This window comes from Hyla sarda, chromosome 3, assembly GCF_029499605.1.
Source record: "Hyla sarda isolate aHylSar1 chromosome 3, aHylSar1.hap1, whole genome shotgun sequence".
Lineage (NCBI taxonomy): Eukaryota > Metazoa > Chordata > Amphibia > Anura > Hylidae > Hyla > Hyla sarda.
Window position 1 is genome coordinate 4,704,471 of NC_079191.1, and position 26,747 is coordinate 4,731,217.

The 26,747-nt window shown below is 45.9% G+C and overlaps 2 protein-coding genes across 5 annotated transcripts in view; one reads left to right on the plus strand and one right to left on the minus strand.

The window, feature by feature from the left end:
- LOC130361116 (WAP four-disulfide core domain protein 5-like) overlaps positions 1 to 15,439 on the minus strand; it is a 34,766-nt gene extending 19,327 nt beyond the window's left edge. The window contains exon 1 of the mRNA XM_056563697.1: positions 15,296 to 15,439. Within this exon, the coding sequence (XP_056419672.1) occupies positions 15,296 to 15,311 (16 nt within the window). The 5' untranslated portion in view covers positions 15,312 to 15,439. The remainder of the gene's footprint in view (positions 1 to 15,295) is intronic.
- LOC130361114 (whey acidic protein-like) overlaps positions 1 to 26,747 on the plus strand; it is a 296,171-nt gene that overhangs the window by 133,574 nt on the left and 135,850 nt on the right. The window lies entirely within an intron of this gene.

The window sequence follows — 26,747 nt, forward strand, 5'->3', positions numbered from 1 at the left end:
GTCAATACGATTAAAATGATACCCATGGCTAGATACTTTTGTATTTTCGTACCGCTTAAAAAAAATCTAAAACTTTTTGTACAAAATCAGTAATCTAAAATCGCCCTATTTTTGACCACCTATAACGTTTTCATTTTTCCGTATATAGGGCGGTATGAGGGCTCATTTTTTGCACCGTCATCTGTACTTTTTATCGAAACCACATAACCACATTTGCATATCTAAAACTTTTAGATCATTTTTTATAAAAAAAATTTTTTATTAAATACGACAAAAAAGCTGAATTTTTGGACTTTTTTTTATTTTTTACGTTTATGCCATTCACCGTACTAGATAATTAACATGATATTTTGATAGTACGCACATTTACGCACGCGGCGATACCAAATATGTTTATTAAAAAAATAACGCTTTTTGGACAATTTTCATTTTTATTGGGGGAGGGGATTTTTCAATTTTTTTTTACTTTTTATTTTTAAAATTTTCTACTTTAATTTTACACTTTTTATCCTTAATCGTTTGATTGCTAATACTGTTCAGTGCTATGCATAGGACACAGCACTGATCAGTATTATCGGTGATCTTCTGCTCGATCTCAGACCAGAGCAAAAGACCCCGGAAGATGGCCGGAGGCAGGTGAGGGGACCTCCGGCCGCCATGCTGTATGATCAGATCGCCGCGGCAGCGCTGCGGGCGATCCGATCATCCATTCAAAGTACCACACCGTATTGATCACAGCATCTGAGGGGTTAATGGCGGACATCCGCACGATCGCGGATGTTGGCCATTACTGGCGGGTCCCCGGCTGCTAGTAGCAGCCGAAGACCCGCCAGTAATGGCCGACATCCCAAGTATGACGCGAGCACCGTTCCAATGCTCGCGGTCATACACAGGACGTAAATGTACGTCCTGGTGCGGGAAGTCCCGCCAAACCAGGACGTACATTTACGTCCGTGGTTGTTAGGGGGTTAAACTTTTACTTTTTAAAATAATTTGGAGTTATCCGTGGGAACTATTTCCCATGTATCCAGAAGTGTATTTGTGAGATCAGACACTGATGTTAGAGGAGAGGACTGGGCTATATCTCCATTTTAGTCCATCCCAAAGGAGTTTTTGATAGGATTGAGGTCTGAGCTCTGCGCGGCCAATTATGCCAATTTTTAACATGATGTCAGGAGGGATTTAGGAAAAAGCTAATCCCCAGGACAGGGTTCATTGCAGGAGTGAGGAAAGGCCCAAAGGGGTCCTGGTTTCAAAGGGGTACTCCAGTGGAAAACATTTTTTTTAAATCAACTGATGCCAGAAAGTTATATAGATTTGTAAATTACTTCTATTTAAAAATCATAATCCTTCCAGTACTTATCAGCTGCTGTATACTTCAAAGGAAATTCTTTTCTTTTTCATTTTTCTTTTCAGTCTGACGACAGTGCTCTTTGCTGACACCTCTGTCCATGTGAGGAATTGTCCAGAGCAGGAGCTAATCCCCATAGAAAACCTCTCCTGCTCTGGACAGTATCTGAGACAGACAACTACACAACTTCCTCTAGTGCATACAGCAGCTGATAAGTACTGGAAGGATTAAGATTTTTACTTTCAATGGATTTTTATTGAGAAGTTTTCAGAAAAATGAACAAAAAAAAATAGACAGACGCAGATGTGGCAAAGGAAACATAAGAGCATGCGCCAAAAACTCTAAGAATAAGAACATAGGCGAAAAAAATATGAAATCAGTTAAGAACTTTCGATTTAACATCAAAGAAACCAATAAGGAAATGAGTAATATACCGTATATTCTCGAGTATAAGCCCCTAATTTCACCCCAAAAACCCAGGAAAAGTTATTGACTCAACTATAATACATCATCCCCCCCTGTCATTAACACCCCCATCATCATCATCACCCTGTCATCATCACCCTCGTCATCACCACCTGTCAATCGTCCGATGCCTGTCTGGGCATGCTGGGAGTTGTAGTTTTGCAACATCTGCAGGTCCGCAGACCACTGCGGCCTTCATCATCATCCAGACGCCCCTTTAGTTTTCTACTCACCTCCCCTTGGTGGGAAGGAAGAGTGAGCTGGTCCCTACCATCTATGCTGCAGGGACCGTCCGGTGGGGAGGGTTAGTTGTTCCGGGCTGTCCATTTTCCCCGGGAGGCCCTCTTCTCCGCTCCCGGCCGGCCCCGGCATAGTGACGTTGCCTTGACGATGACGCACAGGGATGTTCGTTCGCAGGGACGTCTGCTGCTCACGGATGTCCCTGTGCGTCGTCGTCAATGCAACGTCACTATGCCGGGGCCGACTCGGAGCGGAGAAGAGGGCCTCCCGGTGAAAATGGACAGCCCGGAACGATTAACCCTCCCCACCGGACGGTCCCTGCAGCATAGATGGTCCGGACCAGCTCACCCTTCCTTCCCACTGAGGGGAGGTGAGTAGAAAACTAAAGGGGGGTCTGGATGATGACGAAGGCCGCAGTGGTCTTCAACCTGCGGACCTCCAGATGTTTCAAAACTACAACTCCCAGCATGCCCGGACAGCCGATGGCTGTCCGGGCATGCTGGGAGTTGTAGTTTTGCAACATCTGGAGGTCCGCAGGTTGAAGACCACTGATGAAGGGTTTGACAGACGGAGAGTTCACTCGAGTATAAGCCGAGGGGGGGCGTTTTCAGCATAAAAAATCGTTCGGAAAAACTCGGCTTATACTCGAGTATATACGGTAGGTATTTTTTTCCCCAGAAAGTGTGTATCACCTGAGCTTGCTTAAAAGGTAGGTAGATGTCTATGCAGGTTATATTGGATAAACAGTCTTGTGCCCGGAATCTGTAATTAATTTAGATTCTTAATCTAGTCTTGGAAAAAGTGACAACACTACAGTACATTATATATCTTTACAAAACTACATAAAATATGTTTACAATGTGGGGAGGATATCCATGGTGCCCATCTATGAGAGAAGGATTTCATTCTACCGGATCCCATAGCCAGAACTTTCTCATAGGAGTAGGTAGTATTGAATTTACCAATTCATGTATCTATAGAGGGTATTGTAGTGGATTTCCAAACGCTGGTGAGAAAGGTTTTGGCAATTATGCAAAAAATACAGAACAAGTCACGATAAGGTACAGGTACAGTATCAATGTTAAAGGGTTTATCCAGGAAAAAAAAAAAATTTTTATATAGATCAACTGTCTCCAGAGAGTTAAACAAATTTGTAAATTACTTCTATTAAAAAAAATATTAATCCGTCCAGTACTTATGAGCTGCTGAAGTTGAGTTGCTCTTTTCTGTCTAAGTGCTCTCCGATGACACCTGTCTCGGGAACTGTCCAGAGTAGAAGCAAATCCCCATAGCAAACCTCTTCTACTCTGTGCAGTTCCCGAGACAAGCAGAGATGTCAGCAGAGAGCACTGTTGTCAGACAGAAAAGAACAACTCAACTTTAGCAGCTGATAATTATTGGAAGGAGTAAGATTGTTTAATAGAAGTAATTTACAAATCTGTTTAACTTTCTGGAGCCAGTTGATATATATTTCCTGGAATACCCCTTTAATGAACAGCAAGACCAAACTTGGCGTCCAATGAATCCGGAAATTGAAAATGCTGAGCAATAAGCATTTAAAGGCATCCCAAAAAGGATGATATGAAGGGACATGACCATAAAATATGATATAGTGTACCCTTATGGCCACAGCCTCGCCAACATTGTGAGCAGGAACCTGGATATGCTGGGGATATCCTATCAGGAGTGAAATACCAGCGTAGAGCTGTTTTATAGAAGGATCATTGGAATGCTTTGTTAGCACATTTGATAGCTTCTCGCCAATCCTCTATAGAAATAGATTTAGCAAGATCCCTTTCCCGTAAACGTAGGGGGTAACTTTTAATAAATTTATCGGATTGTAGGAATAAGGTGTATAATGGTTTAAGGCCTTTCACTGTGGAGTTCAGAAATTGCAAGGTCAGGGCATTTATACTAACAGTGGGTGGCTTTAGAGCGGATAGAAAGTGACGAATCCGCAAATATTTATAAAAATCTGATTTACGCACCTCATATTTGTTCTGAATATGCTGAGTGTAGAATCCTGATACAGGAGGCCTGTATGTGTAATCCCTTTACCTATCCATTCTTGAGGGGTAGATGACACTCAGTGGTACTGTCACGATTCCGGCTGGCAGGTAGTGGATCCTCTGTGTCAGCGAGGGATTGGCGTGGACCGTGCTAGTGGACCGGTTCTAAGAGGCTACTGGTTTTCACCAGAGCCCGCCGCAAAGCGGGATGGTCTTGCTGCGGCAGTAGCAACCAGGTCGTATCCACTAGCAACGGCTCTACCTCGCTGACTGCTGAGAAGGCGTGGGACAGAAGGACTAGGCAGAGGCAAGGTCAGACGTAGCAGAAGGTCGGGGGCAGGCGGCAAGGTTCGTAGTCAGGAAGGGTAGCAGAAGATCAGGTACACAGGCTTTGGACAACACTAAACGCTTTCACTGGCACGATGGCAACAAGATCCGGCAAGGGAGTGCAGGGGAAGAGACTAGATATATACAGGGAACAGGTGGGAACCAATTAAGCTAATTGGGCCAGGCACCAATCATTGGTGCACTGGCCCTTTAAGTCTCAGAGAGCTGGCGCGCGCGCGCCCTAGAGAGCGGAGCCGCGCGCGCCAGCACATGACAGCAGGGGACCGGGACGGGTAAGTGACCTGGGATGCGATTCGCGAGCGGGCGCGTCCCGCTGTGCGAATCGCATCCCCAACGGCCATGACAGTGCGGCGCTCCCGGTCAGCGGGACCGACCGGAGCGCTGCAGGGAGAAAGACGCCGTGAGCGCTCCGGGGAGGAGCGGGGACCCGGAGCGCTAGGCGTAACAGTACCCCCCCCCTTAGGTCTCCCCTTCTCTTTGTCCAGTAACTGCCTCCCCTGGGATGAGGACACCGGGAAAGAATGGAGGGTTTCCTCAACGGCAGGCAGTACAACAGGAGTGGGAATGGGGAGGGAGGGCAGAGGGCGAGACCTGGCACGGGGCAGTGTGACACCAGGACGGGGGCCATGGGGTGGCACAGAGGCTTGCCTGACGGGACTGGGAGGGGGGGAGAGGCACTTCCTGTGGCAGGCAGAGTCCCAGTTCCTGATCTCCCCGGTGGTCCAATCAATGGTGGGGGAATGAAGCCGGAGCCAAGGCAGACCGAGGAGAACCTCAGAGGTACAGTTGGGGAGAATGAAAAATTCAATCCTCTCAAGGTGGGGTCCAATAGACATGAGGAGGGGCTCAGTGCGGTAACGCACGGTGCAGTCCAATCTGGCTCCGTTGACCGCGGAAATGTAGAGCGGCTTGACGAGACGGGTCACCGGGATGCTGAATTTATTAACAAATGACTCCAAAATAAAATTTCCTGAGGCACCGGAGTCCAAGCAGGCCACGGCTGAGAGGGAGGAGCTGGCTGAAGAAGAAATCCGCACGGGTACCGTGAGACGTGGAGGAGCAGACTTGGAACCAAGAGACGCCACACCCACGTGAGCTGGGTGCGTGCGTGCGTTTCCCAGGCGTGGAGGGCGGATAGGGCAATCCACCAAGAAATGCTCGGTACTGGCACAGTAAAGACAGAGATTTTCTTCCCTGCGGCGATTCCTCTCTTCCTGGGTCAGGCGAGACTTATCCACTTGCATGGCCTCCTCGGCGGGAGGCCCAGGCGTAGATTGCAACGGATACTGTGGGAGAGGTGCCCAGAGATCTAAGTCTTTTTCCTGGCGGAGCTCTTGGTGTCGCTCAGAAAAACGCATGTTAATGCGGGTAGCTAGATGGATGAGTTCTTGCAGATTGGCAGGAATCTCTCGTGCGGCCAGCACATCCTTGATGCGACTGGATAGGCCTTTTTTAAAGGTCGCGCAGAGAGCCTCGTTATTCCAGGATAGTTCTGAAGCAAGAGTACGGAATTGTACGGCATACTCGCCAACGGAAGAATTACCCTGGACCAGGTTCAACAGGGCAGTCTCGGCAGAAGAAGCTCGGGCTGGTTCCTCGAAGACACTCCGGAGTTCAGTGAAGAAGGCCTGGACTGTGGCTGTGGCAGGATCATTGCGGTCCCAGAGCGGTGTGGCCCAAGACAAGGCCTTTCCTGAGAGAAGGCTTACTACGAACGCCACCTTAGACCGTTCTGAAGGAAACAAGTCCGACATCATCTCCATATGCAGGGAACACTGAGACAAAAATCCACGGCAGAGTCTGGAGTCCCCATCAAATTTGTCCGGCAGGGACAAGCGGAGGCTAGGAGCGGCCACTCGCTGCGGAGGAGGTGCAGGAGCTGGCGGAGGAGATGGTTGCTGCTGTAGCAGAGGCAGAAGTTGCTGTAACGTGGCGGTCAACTGCGACAGCTGCTGTCCTTGTTGGGCAATCTGCTGCGATTGCTGAGCGACCACCGTGGTTAGGTCAGCGAGACTTGGCAGCGGCACCTCAGCGGGATCCATGGCCGGATCTACTGTCACGATTCCGGCTGGCAGGTAGTGGATCCTCTGTGTCAGCGAGGGATTGGCGTGGACCGTGCTAGTGGACCGGTTCTAAGAGGCTACTGGTTTTCACCAGAGCCCGCCGCAAAGCGGGATGGTCTTGCTGCGGCAGTAGCAACCAGGTCGTATCCACTAGCAACGGCTCTACCTCGCTGACTGCTGAGAAGGCGTGGGACAGAAGGACTAGGCAGAGGCAAGGTCAGACGTAGCAGAAGGTCGGGGGCAGGCGGCAAGGTTCGTAGTCAGGAAGGGTAGCAGAAGATCAGGTACACAGGCTTTGGACAACACTAAACGCTTTCACTGGCACGATGGCAACAAGATCCGGCAAGGGAGTGCAGGGGAAGAGACTAGATATATCCAGGGAACAGGTGGGAACCAATTAAGCTAATTGGGCCAGGCACCAATCATTGGTGCACTGGCCCTTTAAGTCTCAGAGAGCTGGCGCGCGCGCGCCCTAGAGAGCGGAGCCGCGCGCGCCAGCACATGACAGCAGGGGACCGGGACGGGTAAGTGACCTGGGATGCGATTCGCGAGCGGGCGCGTCCCGCTGTGCGAATCGCATCCCCAACGGCCATGACAGTGCGGCGCTCCCGGTCAGCGGGACCGACCGGAGCGCTGCAGGGAGAAAGACGCCGTGAGCGCTCCGGGGAGGAGCGGGGACCCGGAGCGCTAGGCGTAACAGGTACGTTGCGGGGGTCCTGAATACATGGGCTATCTAGTTTGGCAAGAAAGGTTTTCCAGGCATAAAAGAAAGCTGTAATTACTGGGTTTGAAAGGTTAGGGGGGGAGATTCCAAATGGGATATAGTAGTAAATCGGAGAAACAATTGTTTAATCAATAAGTGACCAGGGGGAAGGGGATTTCAATGTCCACCAGCTCCGTGATTGAGATACTAGCGTAACAATGTACTATCCCTTCATGTCTGGGGTGCCTAAGCCTCCCGCTAATTTAGATCGTAATAGGCTTGATGCGGCCAATCTCGGCTTTTTGCCCTCCCAGATAAAATTGGACATTAAACGTTCTGCTTTAGTAAAAACGGAGGCGGGGAGCGGAATTGGGAGAGTACGGAAAACATACAGTAGTTTTGGCAAGAGGAACATTTTAAATGTTGTAACTCTGCCAGTCCATGAGATTTAAAACTGGGATAGTCTATTATCTTCTATGGTAATGTCTGTGAGAAGAGAATCATAGTTGGATTGATAAAGTATGTCGGGGGGGCATGAGAGATGAATATCTAAGTCGTCTATACTGGAGGAACGCCAAGCAAATGGGAATCTACATCTCAAGGAGGCAGTAACTTCCAGACAAAGAGTTAGGGGCAAAGCTTGGGTTTTTGTTTTATTGAGAAGATAATAAAAAAGAGGCCCAAATCCTAAAAAAATAGTCCATGACTGCTCGGAGGTATGTTGATGGTTTCCCTAATGAGAGGATTACATCATCTGCATAAAGTGAGATAACGTGAGAGGCGGTTCCTAAAGGTATGCCGGAAATTCTTTTGTCTAAGCAGATAGCCTGGGCCAGTGGTTCAATAGATGGGATATAAATCAGGGGAGATAGGGGACATCCCTGAAGGGAACCATTTGTGGTGTCCCGGTACCGTATTACATACCGTACCTAGTGATGTCGTGAACATAACATTTTCGGTTCGCGAACCGTGAACTTCCGCAAAAGTTCGCGAACCGGGTGAACCGCCATTGACTTCAGTGGGCAGGTGAATTTTAAAACCCACAGGGACTCTTTCTGGCCACAATAGTGATTTAAAAGTTGTTTCAAGGGGACTAATACCTGGACTGTGGCGTGCCGGAGCGGGATCCAGGGCAAAACTCCCATGGAAAATGACATAGTTGATGCAGAGTCTGGTTATAATCCATAAAGGGCATAAATCACCTATTATTCCTAAAGGGTTCGGAATAACATGCTTTAGCCCCCTTTAGACAGCACATAGATTCCCCCATATTAGGCAGCACATAGTTAGATCCCCCCTTTAGACAGCACATAGATTCCCCCATATTAGGCAGCACATAGTTAGAGCCCCCCTTTAGGCAGCACATAGATTCCCCCATATTAGGCAGCACATAATTAGATCCCCCCTTTAGACAGCACATAGATTCCCCCATATGAGGCAGCACATAGTTAGATCTCCCCTTTAGGCATCAAATAGATTCCCCCATGTTAGGCAGCACATAGTTAGATCCCCCTTTAGGCAGCACATAGATTCCCCCATATTAGGCAGCACATAGTTAGAGCCCCCCTTTAGGCAGCACATAGATTCCCCTATATTAGGCAGCACATAGTTAGATCCCCCCCTTTAGACAGCACATAGATTCCCCCATATGAGGCAGCACATAGTTAGATCTCCCCTTTAGGCATCAAATAGATTCCCCCATGTTAGGCAGCACATAGTTAGATCCCCCCTTTAGGCAGCACATAGATTCCCCCATATTAGGCAGCACATAGTTAGAGACCCCCTTTAGGCAGCACATAAGATTCCCCCATATTAGGCAGCACATAGTTAGAGCCCCCCTTGAGTAGGCACATAGAGCCCCCTTTAGGCAGCACATAGTTAGATCACCCCTTTAGGCAGCACATAGTTAGAGCCCCCCTTGAGTAGGCACATAGAGCCCCCTTTAGGCAGCACATAGTTAGATCACCCCTTTAGGCAGCACATAGTTAGAGCCCCCCTTGAGTAGGCACATAGAGCCCCCTTTAGGCAGCACATAGTTAGATCACCCCTTTAGGCAGCACATAGTTAGATCCCCCCTATAGGCAGTACATAGATACCCCCATGTTAGGCAGCACATAGTTAGATCCCCCCCTTTAGGCAGCACATAGTTAGATCCCCCCTTAAGGCAGCACATAGTGTGATTTGAACCCAAGGCCCCAGCGCTACAAGGCAGCAGTGCTAACCTCTGAGGCACCATGCTGCCCTTACCATACATCTAATATCTACGGTTGCTAAAATGGACAGAGATGTCAGCAGAGAGTACCAGAAAAATTCGGCATGTACACCTGACTGGAAAATTTGGTATTGTCGCAGCCGCTGCTGTAGCAGACGCCAGAAACATTTCTGTTTGTTTCCCAGGCAGAAAGTGCCCTAAAACATTGCGGCTTGAACCCTACTTGGTGGCGGATAAGTCACGCAAGTCATCCGGCATTCAGAGGTAAAATACAGCAGCGTGTGGAGCATTTTTAGGCCAAGGCAGCTCATCTGATCAGGCCTAATGTATGGCCCAGTGTCAGTCCCTTCGGGATCCATCCCTCATTCATCTTAAGGTGAGGTAATCCAGACTTTTTTGACCAAGACGACTCCTCTTCTCAGGGACAATACCTCCTGCTGCACTGAAGGTCCTTTCTGACAGGACACTTGAAGCGGGACAGGCCAGAAGTTCGAGCGTAAATTGGGATAGCTCAGGCCACAGGTCAAGCCGGCACACCCAGTAGTCAAGGGGATCATCGCTCCTTAGAGTGTCGATATCTGCGGTTAAGGCCAGGTAGTCTGCTACCTGTCGGTCAAGTCGTTCTCTGATGTGGACCCCGAAGGGCTGTGGCGAAAGCTCCGCATGTTCTCCATCAACAGCTTGTCTGTACAGCTTCCTGTCCTTACCGGCGTGTTCGTGGGAGAAGGAGGATATACACCGCAGGAGAAATGCTAGCACAGGCTTCCAGTATCTGTATACACTGCTATATACTACTATATACACCGCAGGAGAAATGCTAGCACAGGCTTCCAGTATCCGTATACACTGCTATATACTACTATATACACGGCAGTAGAAATGCTAGCACAGGCTTCCAGTATCCGTATACACTGCTATATACTACTATATACACCGCAGGAGAAATGCCAGCACAGGCTTCCAGTATCTGTATACACTGCTATAGACTACTATATACGCCGCAGGAGAAATGCTAGCACCGGCTTCCAGTATCCGTATACACTACTATATATTACTATATACACCGCAGGAGAAATGCTATCACAGGCTTCCAGTATCTGTATACACTGCTATATACTACTATATACACCGCAGGAGAAATGCCAGCACAGGCTTCCAGTATCTGTATACACTGCTATATACTACTATATACACCGCAGGAGAAATGCTAGCACAGGCTTCCAGTATCCGTATACACTGCTATATACACCGCAGGAGAAATGCTAGCACAGGCTTCCAGTATCTGTATAAACTGCTATATACTACTATATACACCGCAGGAGAAATGCTAGCATAGGCTTCCAGTATCCGTATACACTGCTATATACTACTATATACACCGCAGGAGAAAGGCTAGCACAGGCTTTCAGTATCTGTATACACTGCTATATACTACTATATACACCGCAGGAGAAATGCTACCACAGGCTTCCAGTTTCCGTATACACTGCTATATACTACTATCCTGTACGTCCATAAGGCGGCACGAATGGGTTAAGTTTAATTGCTAACCCGGAAGAAGAGCTTACAACTAGCAATAGAATTAGAGACAAGTTAATTAAATTCAAGACACCTGTATAGCATGCATAAAGGTACCAAGGAAACACCAAACACATGTATTCTTTTTTCTCTCACGGAGGAAGACATGAAGAGACAAGTGAGTCTCATACCTAGGGCTTCTGGGTCCCTGAGATCTCTGTTAGGTCGGCCGTATACTGGGTGCTATTCCGGTCCCTCAGCTGTTCCTTCCGCCACACGGACCGAAGATGCGGTGGTAAAATCGTGCTGTGATGGCGGTGGCATCCCCATTCAAGATTGCCGGGTCCTGTTCCAGCCTGACACCTGTTCTTGCCCCACTTCCGGCCTGCGCCCCTGTGTCCGCAATAGAGCGAGGGACTCCAAGATGGCGCCGGCTTCGGACGCTGGAGTGAGTGCGCCGGACCTCATTTCCGGTACGGACCGGAAGTTCGGCAGTCTGCTGTTATTTAAACGCTGGCCGGGTGTGCTTGGGCTGCGCTCAGCCTAGGCAACTGATCCCGGTCGGTGTTAAGGTAGTTTATGTCCTGGGGCATATCCTCTACTGTCAAGGCGGTTTGCTGGTCTTACACTGCTGCTTCTTTATTTTGCAGATGCCTAAAGCCAGATGAAAGTCTCACCACAATATCTGTGTGCAGTGTCAGCAGCCACTCCTGGAAGTCTGGGAATATGATACTTGTAATGCCTGTCAAGTCCCTTCTAATCTGCAACCCAGTGAATTCCTAGAATGGTTTAAAGGGGAAATGTCCAGCACATTTAAAGAGTTAAAAGAGTCTCTTGTTCCTAAAAAGAAAAAACGTGAAAAAAACCGCACCTCTCCAGTTTCTTCAGATACTTCTTCTATATCTGGCTCTGATTCCTCTGATTCGGAGGTTATAATTGAGGATATGGATAATGACCTTTATCTCCTGCCTAAAGAGAAATATCCTAAACTCTTAGTAGCAGTTAAAGACACGGTTGAGTCCGAAAAAGATGTGGGGCATAAACCTAAAAAAGATCAACTTTATTATTTTCCTCAAGTATCTGGGAAAGTGATTCCTTCTCACCCAATACTGTCCGATTGGTTCAAAAAGGATTGGTCTAAGCCTGAACAAAAGACTGACACAGGAGCAAGATTTAAAACCACATACAGATTGGATCCTAAAGCGTCCGCCGAGTGGGAGGAGCCACTGCTGCTAGAATGGAAAAGAAATCTCTATTTCCTTCTGAAGAGTCTACTAAGCTTTCTGATCCACTTGATCGAAAAGCAGACAGCTTAGCTAAGAAGAATTACTTAGCGGCAGCCTCCACTTCTAAAATTGCAGCCTCTTCCGTTCCAGTAGCCAGAGCGCTTAGAATTTGGCTCAGTCAGCTATCCCAAGATATTGATGATGGCGTCCCTAGAGACTATCTTCTCAAGGGTGTAGAAATGATGAAGCTGGCGGCAGAGTTTTTATGTGATGCTCCGATTGATGTTATGACATTTTCCTCTAGATCCTTGGCTCTCTCTAACGCCACCAGAAGGGCTTTATGGATAAAGCAGTGGAAGGGAGATATAGCCTTAAAATTCAGCTTTGTAAGCCTTCCCTTCCAACCCGCTTTTCTTTTTGGGCCTAATCTTAAGGAAATTCTAAAATCCTATAATGAGGAGAAAGATATTGCCTTTCAAGTTGAGAAGAAGAAATCTTCCAGAGCATTTTATGGCAGATCCGGAGGATCATCTAGAGGAAATTATTCCTTTCGTCAAGGCCGGAGATTTGATTCCAAGAAAAAGTCAGAATCAGCCACCGCTAGTAAAAAAAAACCTTTGCCAAGAATAAAGATTCCAGACGCCAGCAGTCTCATTCCAGTAGGGGGCAGGTTAAGGTTTTTTTCACACATATGGCAAAAGACCTCATCAGATCTGTGGGTCTCAGATATCATCAAAAGAGGTTACTCTCTGGAGTTAAAATCCTTCCCGCCAGAAAGATTTATTCTCAACAAATCCACACCTGTGGTAAAAGACCTAGTGGAGCAGTTCATCCAGAAACATGCACTAGAAGAAGTTCCACATCAAGAGAAATTCAAAGGGCTGTACTCTCCGATTTTCGCAGTTCCCAAGTCCTCGGGGGACTGGAGACTGGTGGTGGACTTATCCTTTCTGAACTAGTTTTTTCCTCAAACGCAAATTCAGGATGGAATCTATTCGCTCAGCAGTGATGAATCTAGAAGTAGGAGACTACTTAGCTACCATAGACCTTCAAGATGCCCGATCCTTCAGTCTCACAGAAAATATCTACGAGTGGCCATTCTAGTTCATCACAAGATTCTGCATTACCAATTCACATGTCTACCTTTCGGCATCACATCGGCTCCCCGAGTATTTACCAAGATTGTAGTAGTTCTCACTGCAGCCCTTAGCCTCCAAGGAATCTCAGTCACACCAAACTTGGACGATTGGCTAATAAGGGCCCCAAGTCAAGGCTTGTTGTTTCTTCATTTGAACCCTACTCTTCAGTTTCTCAAAACCCACAGGTTTTTAGTAAACATCAAGAAATCCTGCCTAACCCCCTCCACTGTAATATCTTACCTAGGGTTCTCCATAGACACACTCCAGATGAAGCTCTTCCTATCTCACCAGAGAGCGGTCAATCTCCAGTTGGGGGTCAGAAATCTTCTTGCATCAGACTCATGTTCAGTGAGGGAAGCAATGAAGATATTAGGGATGCTAACCTCCTCCCTAGAAGCTGTGCCTTGGGCTCGAGCCCATTTCAGAATGCTACAAGATCACATTCTCAGCAGGTGGAACCGGTCCTTACATTCTCTGGATCACCTCATCAAAATTCCCGTTTCCTTGAAGAAGGATCTGAGGTGGTGGCTGCATCCAAATCGATTCTCTCAGGGCAGATCTCTTCGGAATCAGATTCCGGTGATCCTCACGACGGATGCCTCAAGTTTAGCTTGGGGTGCCCATGTCGGGGACCGGTGGGTCCAGAAGCCTTGGTCCCAAATGGAACTGAAGATGTCGTCCAACCTGAAGAAATTGACTGCTGTCCGGAAAGCCCTCTTCCACTTCAAACCCTGGATTTTTCAGAAAGCTGTCCAGATTCAATCAGACAACCTCCCCTCTGTGTTCTATCTGAACAAGCAGGGGGGGGACAAGATGTCATTCTATGCAAAAAGAATGTGCTCGGATAATGGCCTGGGCAGAATCAAACCTTCTTTCAATCTCAGCAGTCCACATCAGAGGTTCAGAGAATACCAGGGCAGATTGGTTGAGTCGGAACCATGTGATTCCAGGCGAGTGGGAACTGAATCCAACTATCTTCAAAATGTTGACCTTGAAGTGGGGCCTTCCAACGTTGGATGCGATGGCCAATCATCTGAACAAGAAGCTCCTGAAATTTTGCTCTCTCTCGAGAATAGGAGGTCCAGTAGCAGTGGATGGTCTAACGATCAGGTGGACAGGGATTTTTGTTTACATCTTTCCCCCGATTCCGCTAATTCCTCGAGTCTTGCAGAAAATCCGCGACGAGAGAGTGAAGGCAGTTGTGATCCTGCCCTTTTGGCCCAGAAGGGCTTGGTTTCCACTCGCATTATCTCTTTCGAAGGAAATGTTTTGGAGGCTACCAATTCAAAAAGATCTACTCCTTCAGTCGGGAATGTATCACCCAGATCTTCAGAGGCTTCAACTTACGGCTTGGTTCATGAACGCCGACGTATGACGGATCAAGGGTTCTCTCAGAGGGTAATCTCTACTCTGATGGCATCTAGAAAACCAGCTACTTTGAAAATATACAACAGAGTTTGGTCATTATATAATGCCTGGTGCCTCAAGAACAACTGTGTTCCGGATGTTATTACATCTATTCTTCAGTTTCTACAGGATGGCTTTGAAAAAGGCCTCAAGCCTAACACCTTGAAGGTCCAGTTTACAGCTATTAACTCCAACTTGAATGGTTTGTTCTCCAGAAATACTCTAATTTCAAGATTCCTCAAGGCTGTTAACAAGCTCCGCTCATCTTTTCATAACCCTATTCCCGCATGGGATTTGCCTTTGGTTCTCAGAAAATTATGTGAACACCCATTTGAGCCACTGGAAGATTCTTCTTGGAAGTGGCTTTCTTTCAAATGCCTTTTCTTAGTTGCTATCACATCAGCCAGAAGGTATCTGAGCTTCAAGCCTTATCGTCTAGGGAACCCTATCTCAGAATACTGCCTGATTCAGTTGTCCTCAGACCCATGCCAGGGTTCCTTCCCAAAGTGCCTTCTACATCTAATATCAACCAGGAAATTATCTTACCTGTCTTCAAGGATGAGTCCAATAACAATCTTCATCTTCTGGATGTTAAAAGAGCTATTGTCACTTACCTGAATAGAACAGCATCCTTCAGGCAGTCTGAGGCTTTGTTCCTGCAGTTGCAAGGCCCAAACAGAGGGAAAAAGGCAAGTAAATATTCTTTGGCCAGATGGATTCGTGATACTATCAAACACTGTTACGTGTTGGATGGAAAAGAGTCTCCGCTTCTCCTGAGGGCACACTCAACCAGATCCACAGCAACTTCCTGGACAGAGAAATACCATGTGCCATTGGATCAAATCTGCAAAGCAGCAACATGGAAGTCTCCTAACACCTTTGTGAAGCACTATAGGCTTAATGTTGCATCGGCCGTTGGATCAGCCTTTGGCTCTAGCGTGATTCAAGGGGCTTTAAACCAAGAGTAACCCCTCCCTTTTCAAATTACTTTTTGCACTGCTTGCATGTCCCATTCGTGCCGCCTTAAGGACGTACAGGAAGCAGAAAATGTATTTCCTACCTGAAATTTTCTTTTCCTGAAGTCCGTAGGCGGCACAATTATACCCCCCCCCCCCCATTAAAATATATTGCTGCATACGATACATGTGTTTGGTGTTTCCTTGGTACCTTTATGCATGCTAAACAGGTGTCTTGAATTTGATTAACTTGTCTCTAATTCTATTGCTAGTTGTAAGCTATTCTTCCGGGTTAGCAATTAAACTTAACCCATTCGTGCCGCCTACGGACTTCAGGAAAAGAAAATTTCAGATAGGAAATTTTTTTTTGCATATACACAGCAGGAGAAATGCTAGCACAGGCTTCCAGTATCCGTATACACTGCTATATACTACTATATACACCACAGGAGAAATGCTAGCACAGGATTCCAGTATCCGTATACACTGCTATATACTACTATATACACCGCAGGAGAAATGCCAGCACAGGCTTCCAGTATCTGTATACACTGCTATATACTACTATATACACCGCAGGAGAAATGCCAGCACAGGCTTCCAGTATCTGTATACACTGCTAGATACTACTATATACATCGCAGGAGAAATGCTAGCACAGTCTTCCAGTATCCGTATACACTGCTATATACGCAGGAGAAATGCTAGCACAGGCTTCCAGTATCCGTATACACTGCTATATACTACTATATACACCGCAGGAGAAATGTTAGCACAGGCTTCCAGTATCTGTATACACTGCTATATACTACTATATACACCGCAGGAGAAATGCTAGCACAGGCTTCCAGTATCCGTATACACTGCTATATACTACTATATACACCGCAGGAGAAATGCTAGCACAGGCTTCCAGTATCTGTATACACTGCTATATACTACTATATACACCGCAGGAGAAATGCTAGCACAGGCTTTCAGTATCTGTATACACTGCTAGATACTACTATATACACCGCAGGAGAAATGCTAGCGCAGGCTTCCAGTATCCGTATACACTGCTATATGCTACTATATACACCGCAGGAGAAATGCTAGCACAGGCTTCCAGTATCCATATACACTGCTATATACTACTATATACACCGCAGGAGAAATGCTAGCACAGGCTTCCAGTATCCGTAGTTTCAGGTGCTGCACATCTCGTATCTTCACAGCATAGACAATTGCCTTCAGATGATTGCCTTAGATTGCCTTCAGTCTAAGGGTGTCAGATCGGGAGACATTGGGGGCCAATTTGTCATCAGTAGTTGAGTAGTGGTCTCCGCATGTTCAGTGTCCACCCTCTGTAGCTCCAACTCATCCACTCTAGTAATGGTGTTAGAGAGATCTGTTTGGAGTTTGGAAAGCGCTGCACTGGAGGCATTAGCCATTGGATGACTTTGGGCACCGAGTCCCTCCTCTTCAGACAATAGTAAGTATTGCTCCATAAGAAACAAGGAGTGGAAGGGGCCAATGAGTGTGAGAGCAGTTCTTTAACCCCTTAAGGACCAGGCCAATTTTCACTGTAGGACCAGAGTGTTTTTTGAACATCTGACAACTGTCACTTTAAATCTTAAAATCTCTGATGCTTTTACCTATCATTCTGATTCCGAGATTGTTTTTTCGTGACATATTCTACTTTATGTTCTTGGTAAAATTTTGTTGATACTTGCATCGTTTCTTAGTGAAAAATTCCAAAATTCAATGAAAAAATTAAAAATTTGGCATTTTTCTAACTTTGAAGCTCTCTGCTTGTAAGGAAAATGGATATTCCAAATAAATATGGGAGATACAGACAGGGGAGTGTGACTTAGAGACGTGGGGGGATCCTCTCGCTGACGGGACGTTGTGCGCCGAAGCGCTTCTCCAGACCGGGATTGATGAGATCACAGGAAAAGGTGTGCTTTATGGGATCAAGGTAGCCATGACGTTACAGGTAAGTATCACGCTATTGACTAGACTTCCTTGATTGTGCTAAAACTTATACAAACATATAAAAGGGCAAGTTAAAAGCAGCAACTTATCACATGAGACGCATAGGTGCATGTATTGCCGTCAGATCAAGGCACTGTATTCCTGCTTTTCATTTAATCCAAGTGGGTCAGTGGCCTCCGTCCGGATGATCCACTTGGCCTCACATTTTAGCAGTTGCTGGTGCTTGTTTAACCCTCTAGCTGCGGTTGTGACATGCTCAATACCTGCGAAGCGTAATGCTTCCGAATCATTATTATGGTGTCCTGCATGTGGGAAATCAATCTCGGAGCCCCTGTACCAGTAGCCAGGGATCTAAAATGCTTCCTGACCCTATGGTACAGGGGACGGATTGTGTTTCCACATAAAAGTGCCCACAAGTGCAGATCACACAGTAAACCACACTTGTTGTCTTGAATGCGGCAGCCACCTAACTGTAAACTACTGTATTTTCCGATAAACTTGCATTGTTTACACATCCCACACGGAAAATGACCTGCTGGGCGGCTATCAGTTAGCCAATTAGTTTCTCGTTTCTTTTGTTTTTTAATTTTATTGTAGTAGTCTTGTGTTGTATTGTTCCCACGACATGTTATTATAGGGGGCTGTTCCGTCAAACCAACATCCAAAAACTCTATCCTGCATTATGCGTCTTCCCATCCCACCCGCACAAATAATGGAATACCAACCAGTCAATACATCAGACTTAAAAGAATTAATAATAACCCACAAAGATATGAGGAACAGGCCAATGCACTTGAAAAAAGGTTATTAACCCCTTAAGGACAATGGACGTACTCCTACGCCCCCGTTTCTGAGTCCTTAAGGACCGAGGACATAGGAGTACGTCCTGTCCATTCCCGGCCCCCCGCAGTCATCTGTAGCGGAGCCGGTGCCCGATACCTGCTGATATTGATCAGCAGGCATCGCGGCATATCGCCCAAGGGGGTCATGATGGACAATTCAGCACAGCGATCTGCGGCGGAATCCGGGTCAATCGGGTCTCCACTGGTGCCACCTCACGATCGCCCCGATTCATCGGCCGGTTTACCGGACGACCAATCAGGGCACCTGCTGCGGGTGTCACTCCCGCAACCCGCTCCGCCCCTCTTCCGGAGGATGTGATCGGGTGCGGGAAGAGGACCCCGGCAGCTGGGGACCCCGATCCCCGGTGTCCCTGTTGGGATCGGGGCCCCAGAAGCGGCGGCGAGGGCTGACCTGCAGCCTGGATCAGCAGTTGGACGTGAGTGACAGCCTCCTGCTGTTGCTTAGCAACAGCTCCCAGCATGCAAAAAGGGCATCCTGGGAGTTGCAGTTATGCAACAGCAGGAGGCAGACCACCACAACCTCCAGCATTCCCTTATGGGCATGCTGGGACTTATAGTTTTGCAACAGCTGGAGGCACATTTTTTCTATGGAAAAGTGTACCTTCAGCTGTTGTATAACTACAACTCCCAGCTTGCACAATCAGCTAAAGTGCATGCTGGGAGTTGTAGTGGTGCATCTGCTGGTTGCATAACTACAACTCCCAGCATGCCCGTTGGCTGTCGGTGACTGCTGAGAGTTGTAGTTTTGCAACAGCTGAAGGCACACTGGTTGTGCAACACTGAGTTCAGTAGCAAACCAGTGTGTCTCCAGCTGCTGCATAACTACAATCCCCAGCATCCCCAGCCAAAGTAGTATGCCTCCAACTGTTGCATAACTACAAGTCCCAGCATGCCCTTCCACTGTCCGTACATGCTGGGGGTTGTAGCTTTTGCAACAGCTGAAGGCACACTGGTTGCAAAACACTGAGTTAGTTACCGAACTCGGTGTTTCACAACCAGTGTGCCTCCAGCTGTTGCAAAACTACAACTCCCAGCATGCACTGATAGACCGTACATGTTGGGAGTTTCAAAAAGCCAAATGTGACTCCATCCCTTCTGAGACCTGTAGTGCACCAGCAGAGCACTTTTCACCCCCATATGGGGTGTTTTCTGAATCGGGAGAAATTGGGCTTCAAATTTTGGGGGGTATTTTCTGATATTACCCTTTTTAAAATGTAAAATTTTGGGGAAACCAAGCATTTTAGGTAATTTTTTTTTAACTTTTTTTACATATGCAAAAGTCATGAATCACCTGTAGGGTATTAAGGTTCACTTTACCCCTTGTTATGTTCCCCGAGGGGGTCTAGTTTCCAAAATGGTATGCCATGTGTTTTTTTTTTTTGCTCTTCTGGCACCATAGGGGCTTCCTAAAGGTAACATGCCCCCCAAAACCATTTGTCGCTCCTTCCCTTCTGAGCCCTCCACTGCACCCACTGAACAATTAACATAGACATATGAGGTATGTGCTTACTCGACAGAAATTGGGCTACAAATACAAGTAAACATTTTCTCCTGTTACCCCTTATAAAAATTCAAAAACTGGGTCTTCAAGAACATGCGAGTGTAAAAAATGAAGATTGTGAATTTTCTCCTTCACTTTGCTGTTATTCTTGTGAAACACCTAAAGGGTTAATACACTTACTGAATGTCATTTTGAATACTTTGGGGGGTGCAGTTTTTATAATGGGGTCATTTTTGGGGTATTTCTAATATGAAGACCCTTCAAATCCACTTCAAACCTGAACTGGTCCCTGAAAAATAGTGAGTTTGAAAATTTTGTGACAAATTGGAAAATTGCTGCTGAACTTTGAAGCCCTCTGATGTCTCCAAAAGTAAAAACTCATAAATGTTATGATGCAAACATAAAGTAGACATATTGTATATGTGAATTATTTTGAATATCCATTTTCCTTACAAGCAGAGAGCATCAAAGTTAGAAAAATGCAAAATTTTCATTTTTTTCATCAAATTTGGGGATTTTTCACCAAGAAAAATGTACCACTAAGTTAAAGTAGAATATGTCACGAAAAAACAATCTCGGAATCAGAATGATAACTAAAAGCATCAGAGTTATTAATGTGGTCAGATTTGCAAAAAATGCTCTGGTCCTTAAGGTGTAAAATGGCCTGGTCCTTAAGGGGTTAAAAAGAGGTTACCCCCTCTGAGGTATTACAAGCAGCAAGGAACAAAGTAGATACGATCCCTAGAACTGCCCTCCTTTCAACACATAGGAAATCACAAAGAGAAAATGGGAGATTTACTTTTACATTCAGAAATACATCAGTGAATGAGACAATAAAAAAATCCACCTCTAAAAACTGGTAAATGTTACAACAAGACAGCGACTTGTCACAAATAACGGAACATCCCCCTATAATAACATGTCGTGGGAACACTACAACACAAGACTACTACAATAAAAAAAAATAAAAACAAAAGAAACGAGAAACTAATTGGCTAACTGATAGCCGCCCAGCAGGTCATTTTCCGTGTGGGATGTGTAAACAATGCAAGTTTATCAGAAAATACAGTAGTTTACAGTTAGGTGGCTGCCGCATTCAAGACAACAAGTGTGGTTTACTGTGTGATCTGCACTTGTGGGCACTTTTATGTGGAAACACAATCCATCCCCTGTACCATAGGGTCAGGGAGCATTTTAGATCCCTGGTTACTGGTACAGGGGCTCCGAGATTGATTTCCCACATGCAGGACACCATAATAATGATTCGGAAGCATTACGCTTCGCAGGTATTGAGCATGTCACAACCGCAGCTAGAGGGTTAAACAAGCACCAGCAACTGCTAAAACGTGAGGCCAAGTGGATCATCCGGACGGAGACCACTGACCCACTTGGATTAAATGAAAAGCAGGAATACAGTGCCTTGATCTGACGGCAATACATGCACCTATGCGTCTCATGTGATAAGTTGTTGCTTTTAACTTGCCCTTTTATATGTTTGTATAAGTTTTAGCACAATCAAGGAAGTCTAGTCAATAGTGTGATACTTACCTGTAACGTCATGGCTACCTTGATCCCATAAAGCACATCTTTTCCTGTGACCTCATCAGTCCCGGTCTGGAGAAGCGCTTCGGCGCACAACGTCCCGTCAGCGAGAGGATCCCCCCACGTCTCTAAGTCACACTCCCCTGTCTGTATCTCCCCGATGTGCACCTGAACATCACGTTCAATAAAGACAACTTACATAAGAAGGTTTGGTGAGTGCTCCGCTTTCTATTCCTTTGGATGTTTGCATGGACTATCTTGGTAGCGTGGTAGCACCATATGTACCTCCAGCAGTTGCAAGGGGATAAGTTAAGGGTCCAATATTTTCCTGTCCTAAGAATACAGAGAGTGGTGCCGAGCTATCCTGTTATAGTTATACTAAATTATATATTGATTCACAAATACAATATGTCTTCTTTATGTTTCCATCATAAAGTTGAGATGTTTTTACTTTTGGAGACATCAGAGACTTCAAAGTTCAGCAGCAATTTTCCAATTTTTCAAAAAATTTTCATGGACCAGTTCAGGTTTGAAGTGGATTTGAAGGGCTTTCTTATAAGAAATACCCCACAAATGACCCCATTATAAAAACTGCACCCCTAAAAGTATTCAAAATGACATTCAGTAAGTGTGTTAACCCTTTAGGTGTTTCACAGGAATAGCAGCAAAGTGAAGGAGAAAATTCAAAATCTTCATTTTTTACACTCGCATGTTCTTGTAGACCCAGTTTTTGAATTTTTACAAGGGGTAAAAGGAGAAAAATCCTCTCAAAATGTGTAACCCAATTTCTCTCGAGTAAGGAAAAACCTCATATGTGGATGTCAAGTGTTCGGCGGGCGCAGTAGAGGGCTCAGAAAGGAAGGAGTGACAAGGGGATTTTGGAAAGTGAATTTTGCTGAAATGGTTTTTGGAGGGCATGTCACATTTAGGAAGCCCCTATGGCACCAGAACAGCAGAAAACCCCCCACACGGCATACCATTTTGGAAACTAAACCCCTAAAGGCACGTAACAAGGGGTCCAGTGAGCCTTAACACCCCACAGGTGTTTAACGACTTTTCGTTAAATTTGGATGTGCAAATGAAAAAAAAAAATTTTCACTAAAGTGCAGTTTTTTCCCCAAATTTACCATTTTTTATAAAGGGTAATGGGAGAAAATGCCCCCCCAAAATTTGTAACTCCATCTCTTCTGAGTATGGAAATACCCATTGTTAGGACGTAAAATGCTCAGAAGAGAAGGAGTCACATTTGGCTTTTGGAAAGAAAATGTTGGTGAAATGGTTTTGGGGGGGCATGTCCCATTTAGGAAGCCACTATGGTGCCAGAACAGCAAAAATACCCACATGGCATACTATTTTGGAAACTACACCCCTCAAGGAATGTAACAAGGGGTACAGTGAGCCTTAACACCTCACAGGTATTTCACGACTTTTTGTTAAAGTTGGATGTGTAAATGAAAAAAAACATTTTTTCACAAAAATGCTGTTTTTTCCCCAAATGTTACATTTTTACAAGGGGTAATAGGAGAAAATTACCCCCAAAATTTGTAACCCCATTTCTTCTGAGTATGGACATACCCCATGTGTGGACGTCAAGTGCTCTGCGGTCGAACTACAATGCTCAGAAGAGGAGGAGCGCCATTGAGCTTTTGAAGAGTGAATTTGTTTGGAATGGTAGTCAGGGGCCATGTGCGTTTACAAAGCCCCCTGTGGTGCTAGAACAGTGGACCCCCCCACATGTGACCCCATTTTGGAAACTACACCCCTCACAGAATTTGATAAGGGTTGCAGTGAGCATTTACACCCCACTGGCGTTTGACAGATCTTTGGAACAGTGGGCTGAGCAAATGAAAAATAATTTTTTTAATTTTCACTGACCACTGTTCCAAAAATCTGTCAGACACCTGTGGGGCGTAAATGCTCACTGTACCCCTTATTACATTACGTGAGGGGTGTAGTTTCCAAAATGGGGTCACATGTTGGGGGGTCCATTGTTCTGACACTACGGGTGCTTTTAACCCCTTAAGGACCGGAGGTTTTTCCGTTTTTGCATTTTCGTTTTTTGCTCCTTGCCTTTAAAAAATCATAACTCTTTCAAATTTACACCTAAAAATCCATATGATGGCTTATTTTTTGCGCCACCAATTCTACTTTGTAATGACGTCAGTCATTTTGCCCAAAAATCTATGGTGAAGCGGGAAAAAAAATCATTGTGCGACAAAATTGAAAAAAAAAACGCTGTTTTGTAACTTTTGGGGGCTTCCGTTTCTACGTAGTACATTTTTCGGTAAAAATGACACCTTATCTTTATTCTGTAGGTCCATACGATTAAAATGATACCCTACTTATATAGGTTTGATTTTGTCGGACTTCTGGAAAAAATCATAACTACATGCAGGAAAATTAATACGTTTAAAATTGTCATCTTCTGACCCCTATAACTTTTTTATTTTTCCGTGTATGGGGCGGTATGAGGGCTCATTTTTTGCGCCGTGATCTGAAGTTTTTAACGGTACCATTTTTGCATTGATAGGACTTATTGATCACTTTTTATTCATTTTTAAATGATATAAAAAGTGACCAAAAATGCACTATTTTGGACTTTGGAATTTTTTTGCGCGCACGCCATTGACCGAGCGGTTTAATTAATTATATATTTTTATAATTCGGACATTTCCGCACGCGGTGATACCACATATGTTTATTTTTATTTTTATTTACACTGTGTTTTTTTTTTTATTGGAAAAGGGGGGTGATTCAAACTTTTAATAGGGGAGGAGTTAAATGATCTTTATTCACTTTTTTTTTTCACTTTTTTTTTGCAGTGTTATAGGTCCCATAGGGACCTATAACACTGCACACACTGATCTTCTATGTTGATCACTGGTTTCTCATAAGAAACCAGTGATCAACGATTCTGCCGGATGACTGCTCATGCCTGGATCTCAGGCACTGAGCAGTCATTCGGCGATCGGACAGCGAGGAGGCAGGTAGGGGCCCTCCCGCTGTCCTGTCAGCTGTTCGGGATGCCGCGATTAGCCGCGGCTATCCCGAACAGCCCGACTGAGCTAGCCGGGATGCTTTCGGTTTCACTTTAGACGCGGCGTTCAACTTTGAACGCCGCGTCTAAAGGGTTAATAGCGCGCGGCACAGCGATCAATGCCGCGCGCTATTAGCCACGGGTCCCGGCCGTTGTTAGAGGCCGGGCCCGACCCGCTATGACGCGGGGCCACGCCGTGGCCCCGCGTTATAGATCGGGAGTGGACACATGACGTTCCAGTACGTCATGTGTCCTTAAGGGGTTAAACACATGTGGCCTTCAATTCCGGACAAATTTTCTCTTCAAAATCCCAATGGCGCTCCTTCTATTCTGAGCATTGTAGTGCGCCCGCAGAGCACTTTACATCCACATATGGGGTATGTTCTTACTCAGAAGAAATGGGGCTACAAATTTTGGGGGGCTTTTATCCTATTTTCCCTTGTGAAAATGAAAAATTTAGGGTGACACCAGCATTTTAGTGAAAAAAATTTTTTTTTTTCATTTTCCCATCCAACTTTAATGAAAATTCGTCAAACATCTGTGGGGTGTTAAGGCTCCCTATACCCCTTGTCACATTCCGTGAGGGGTGTAGTTTCCAAAATGGGGTCACATGTCGGTATAATTTTTTTTGCGTTTATGTCAGAACCGCTGTAAAATCAGCCACCCCTGTGCAAATCACCAATTTAGGCCTCAAATGTACATGGTGCGCTCTCACTCCTGAGCCTTGTTGTGGGCCCCCCGAGCATTTTACGCCCACATATGGGGTATTTCCATACTCGGGAGAAATTGCGTAACAAATTTTGGGAGTCTTTATTTCCTTTTACCTCTTGTGAAAATAAAAATTAAAGGACAACACCAGCATGTCAGTGTAAAATGTTTTTTTTTTTTTTACACTAACAGGCTGGTGTAGCCCCCAACTTTTCCTTTTCATAAGGGGTAAAAGGAGAAAAAGCCCCCAAAATTTGTAACTCAATTGCTCCCGAGTACGGAGATACCCCATATGTGGCCCTTAACTGTTTCCTTGAAATACGACAGGGCTCCGAAGTGAGAGAGCGCCATGCGCATTTGAGGACTAAATTAGGAATTGCATAGGGGTGGACATAGCGGTATTCTACGCCAGTGATTCCCAAACAGGGTGCCTCCAGCTGTTGCTAAACTCCCAGCATGCCTGGATAGTCAGTGGCTGTCCGGAAATGCTGGGAGTTGTTGTTTTGCAACAGCTGGAGGCTCTGTTTTGGAAACACTGCTGTACAATATGTTTTTCATTTTTATTGGGGGGGGGGGGCAGTGTAAAAGGGTGTATATGTAGTGTTTTACCCTTTATTATGTGTTAGTGTAGTGTAGTGTTTTTAGGGTACATTCACACTGGCGACGGTTTACAGTGAGCTTACCGCTAGGAGTATGTGCTGCAGTGAAAAACTTGCCGCAGCTCATACTTGAAGCAGGAAACTTACTGTAAACCTTCCTGTGTGAATGTATCCTGTACCCTGTACATTCACATGGGGGGGGGGGGGTGCAAACCTTCAAACCTTCAGCTGTTTCAAAACTGCAACTCCCAGCATGCACTGACAGAGTGCATGCTGGGAGTTGTACTTTTGCAACAGCAGGAGGCACACTGGTTGGAAAACCTTCAGTAAGGTTCTGTTACCTAACTCAGTATTTAATAGCCAGTGTGCATCCAGCTGTTGCAAAACTATAACTCCCAGCATGTACTGATCGTCGAAGGGCATGCTGGGAGATGTAGTTATGCAACAGCTGGAGGTACGCAACTACAACTCCCAGCATGCCGAGACATCTGTTTGGGCATGCTGAGATTTGCAGTTTTGCAACATCTGTAGGGCTACAATTTAGAGATTTCCAAACTGGGGCCCTCCAGCTGTTGCAAAACTATAAAATCCCTGCATGCCCAAACAGCTGTCTGGGCATGCTGGGAGTTGTAGTTTTGCAACATCTGAATTGTTACAGTTTAGAGACGTCGGCGCTGGTCCTCTGTCGGTTCCCCATTCTGCCCCGCCTATTGTGGGTGGGCAGAACAGGGAAACCGAAAGTAAAGCCCCCGATCTGCTATTGGTGGTCGCGTCTAGACCACCAATAGCAGGGATAGGAGGGGTGGCACCTCTGCCACCTCACTCCTATCCCTTCAGGGGGATCGTGGGTGTCTTGGACACCTGCGATCCCCATTATATTCCG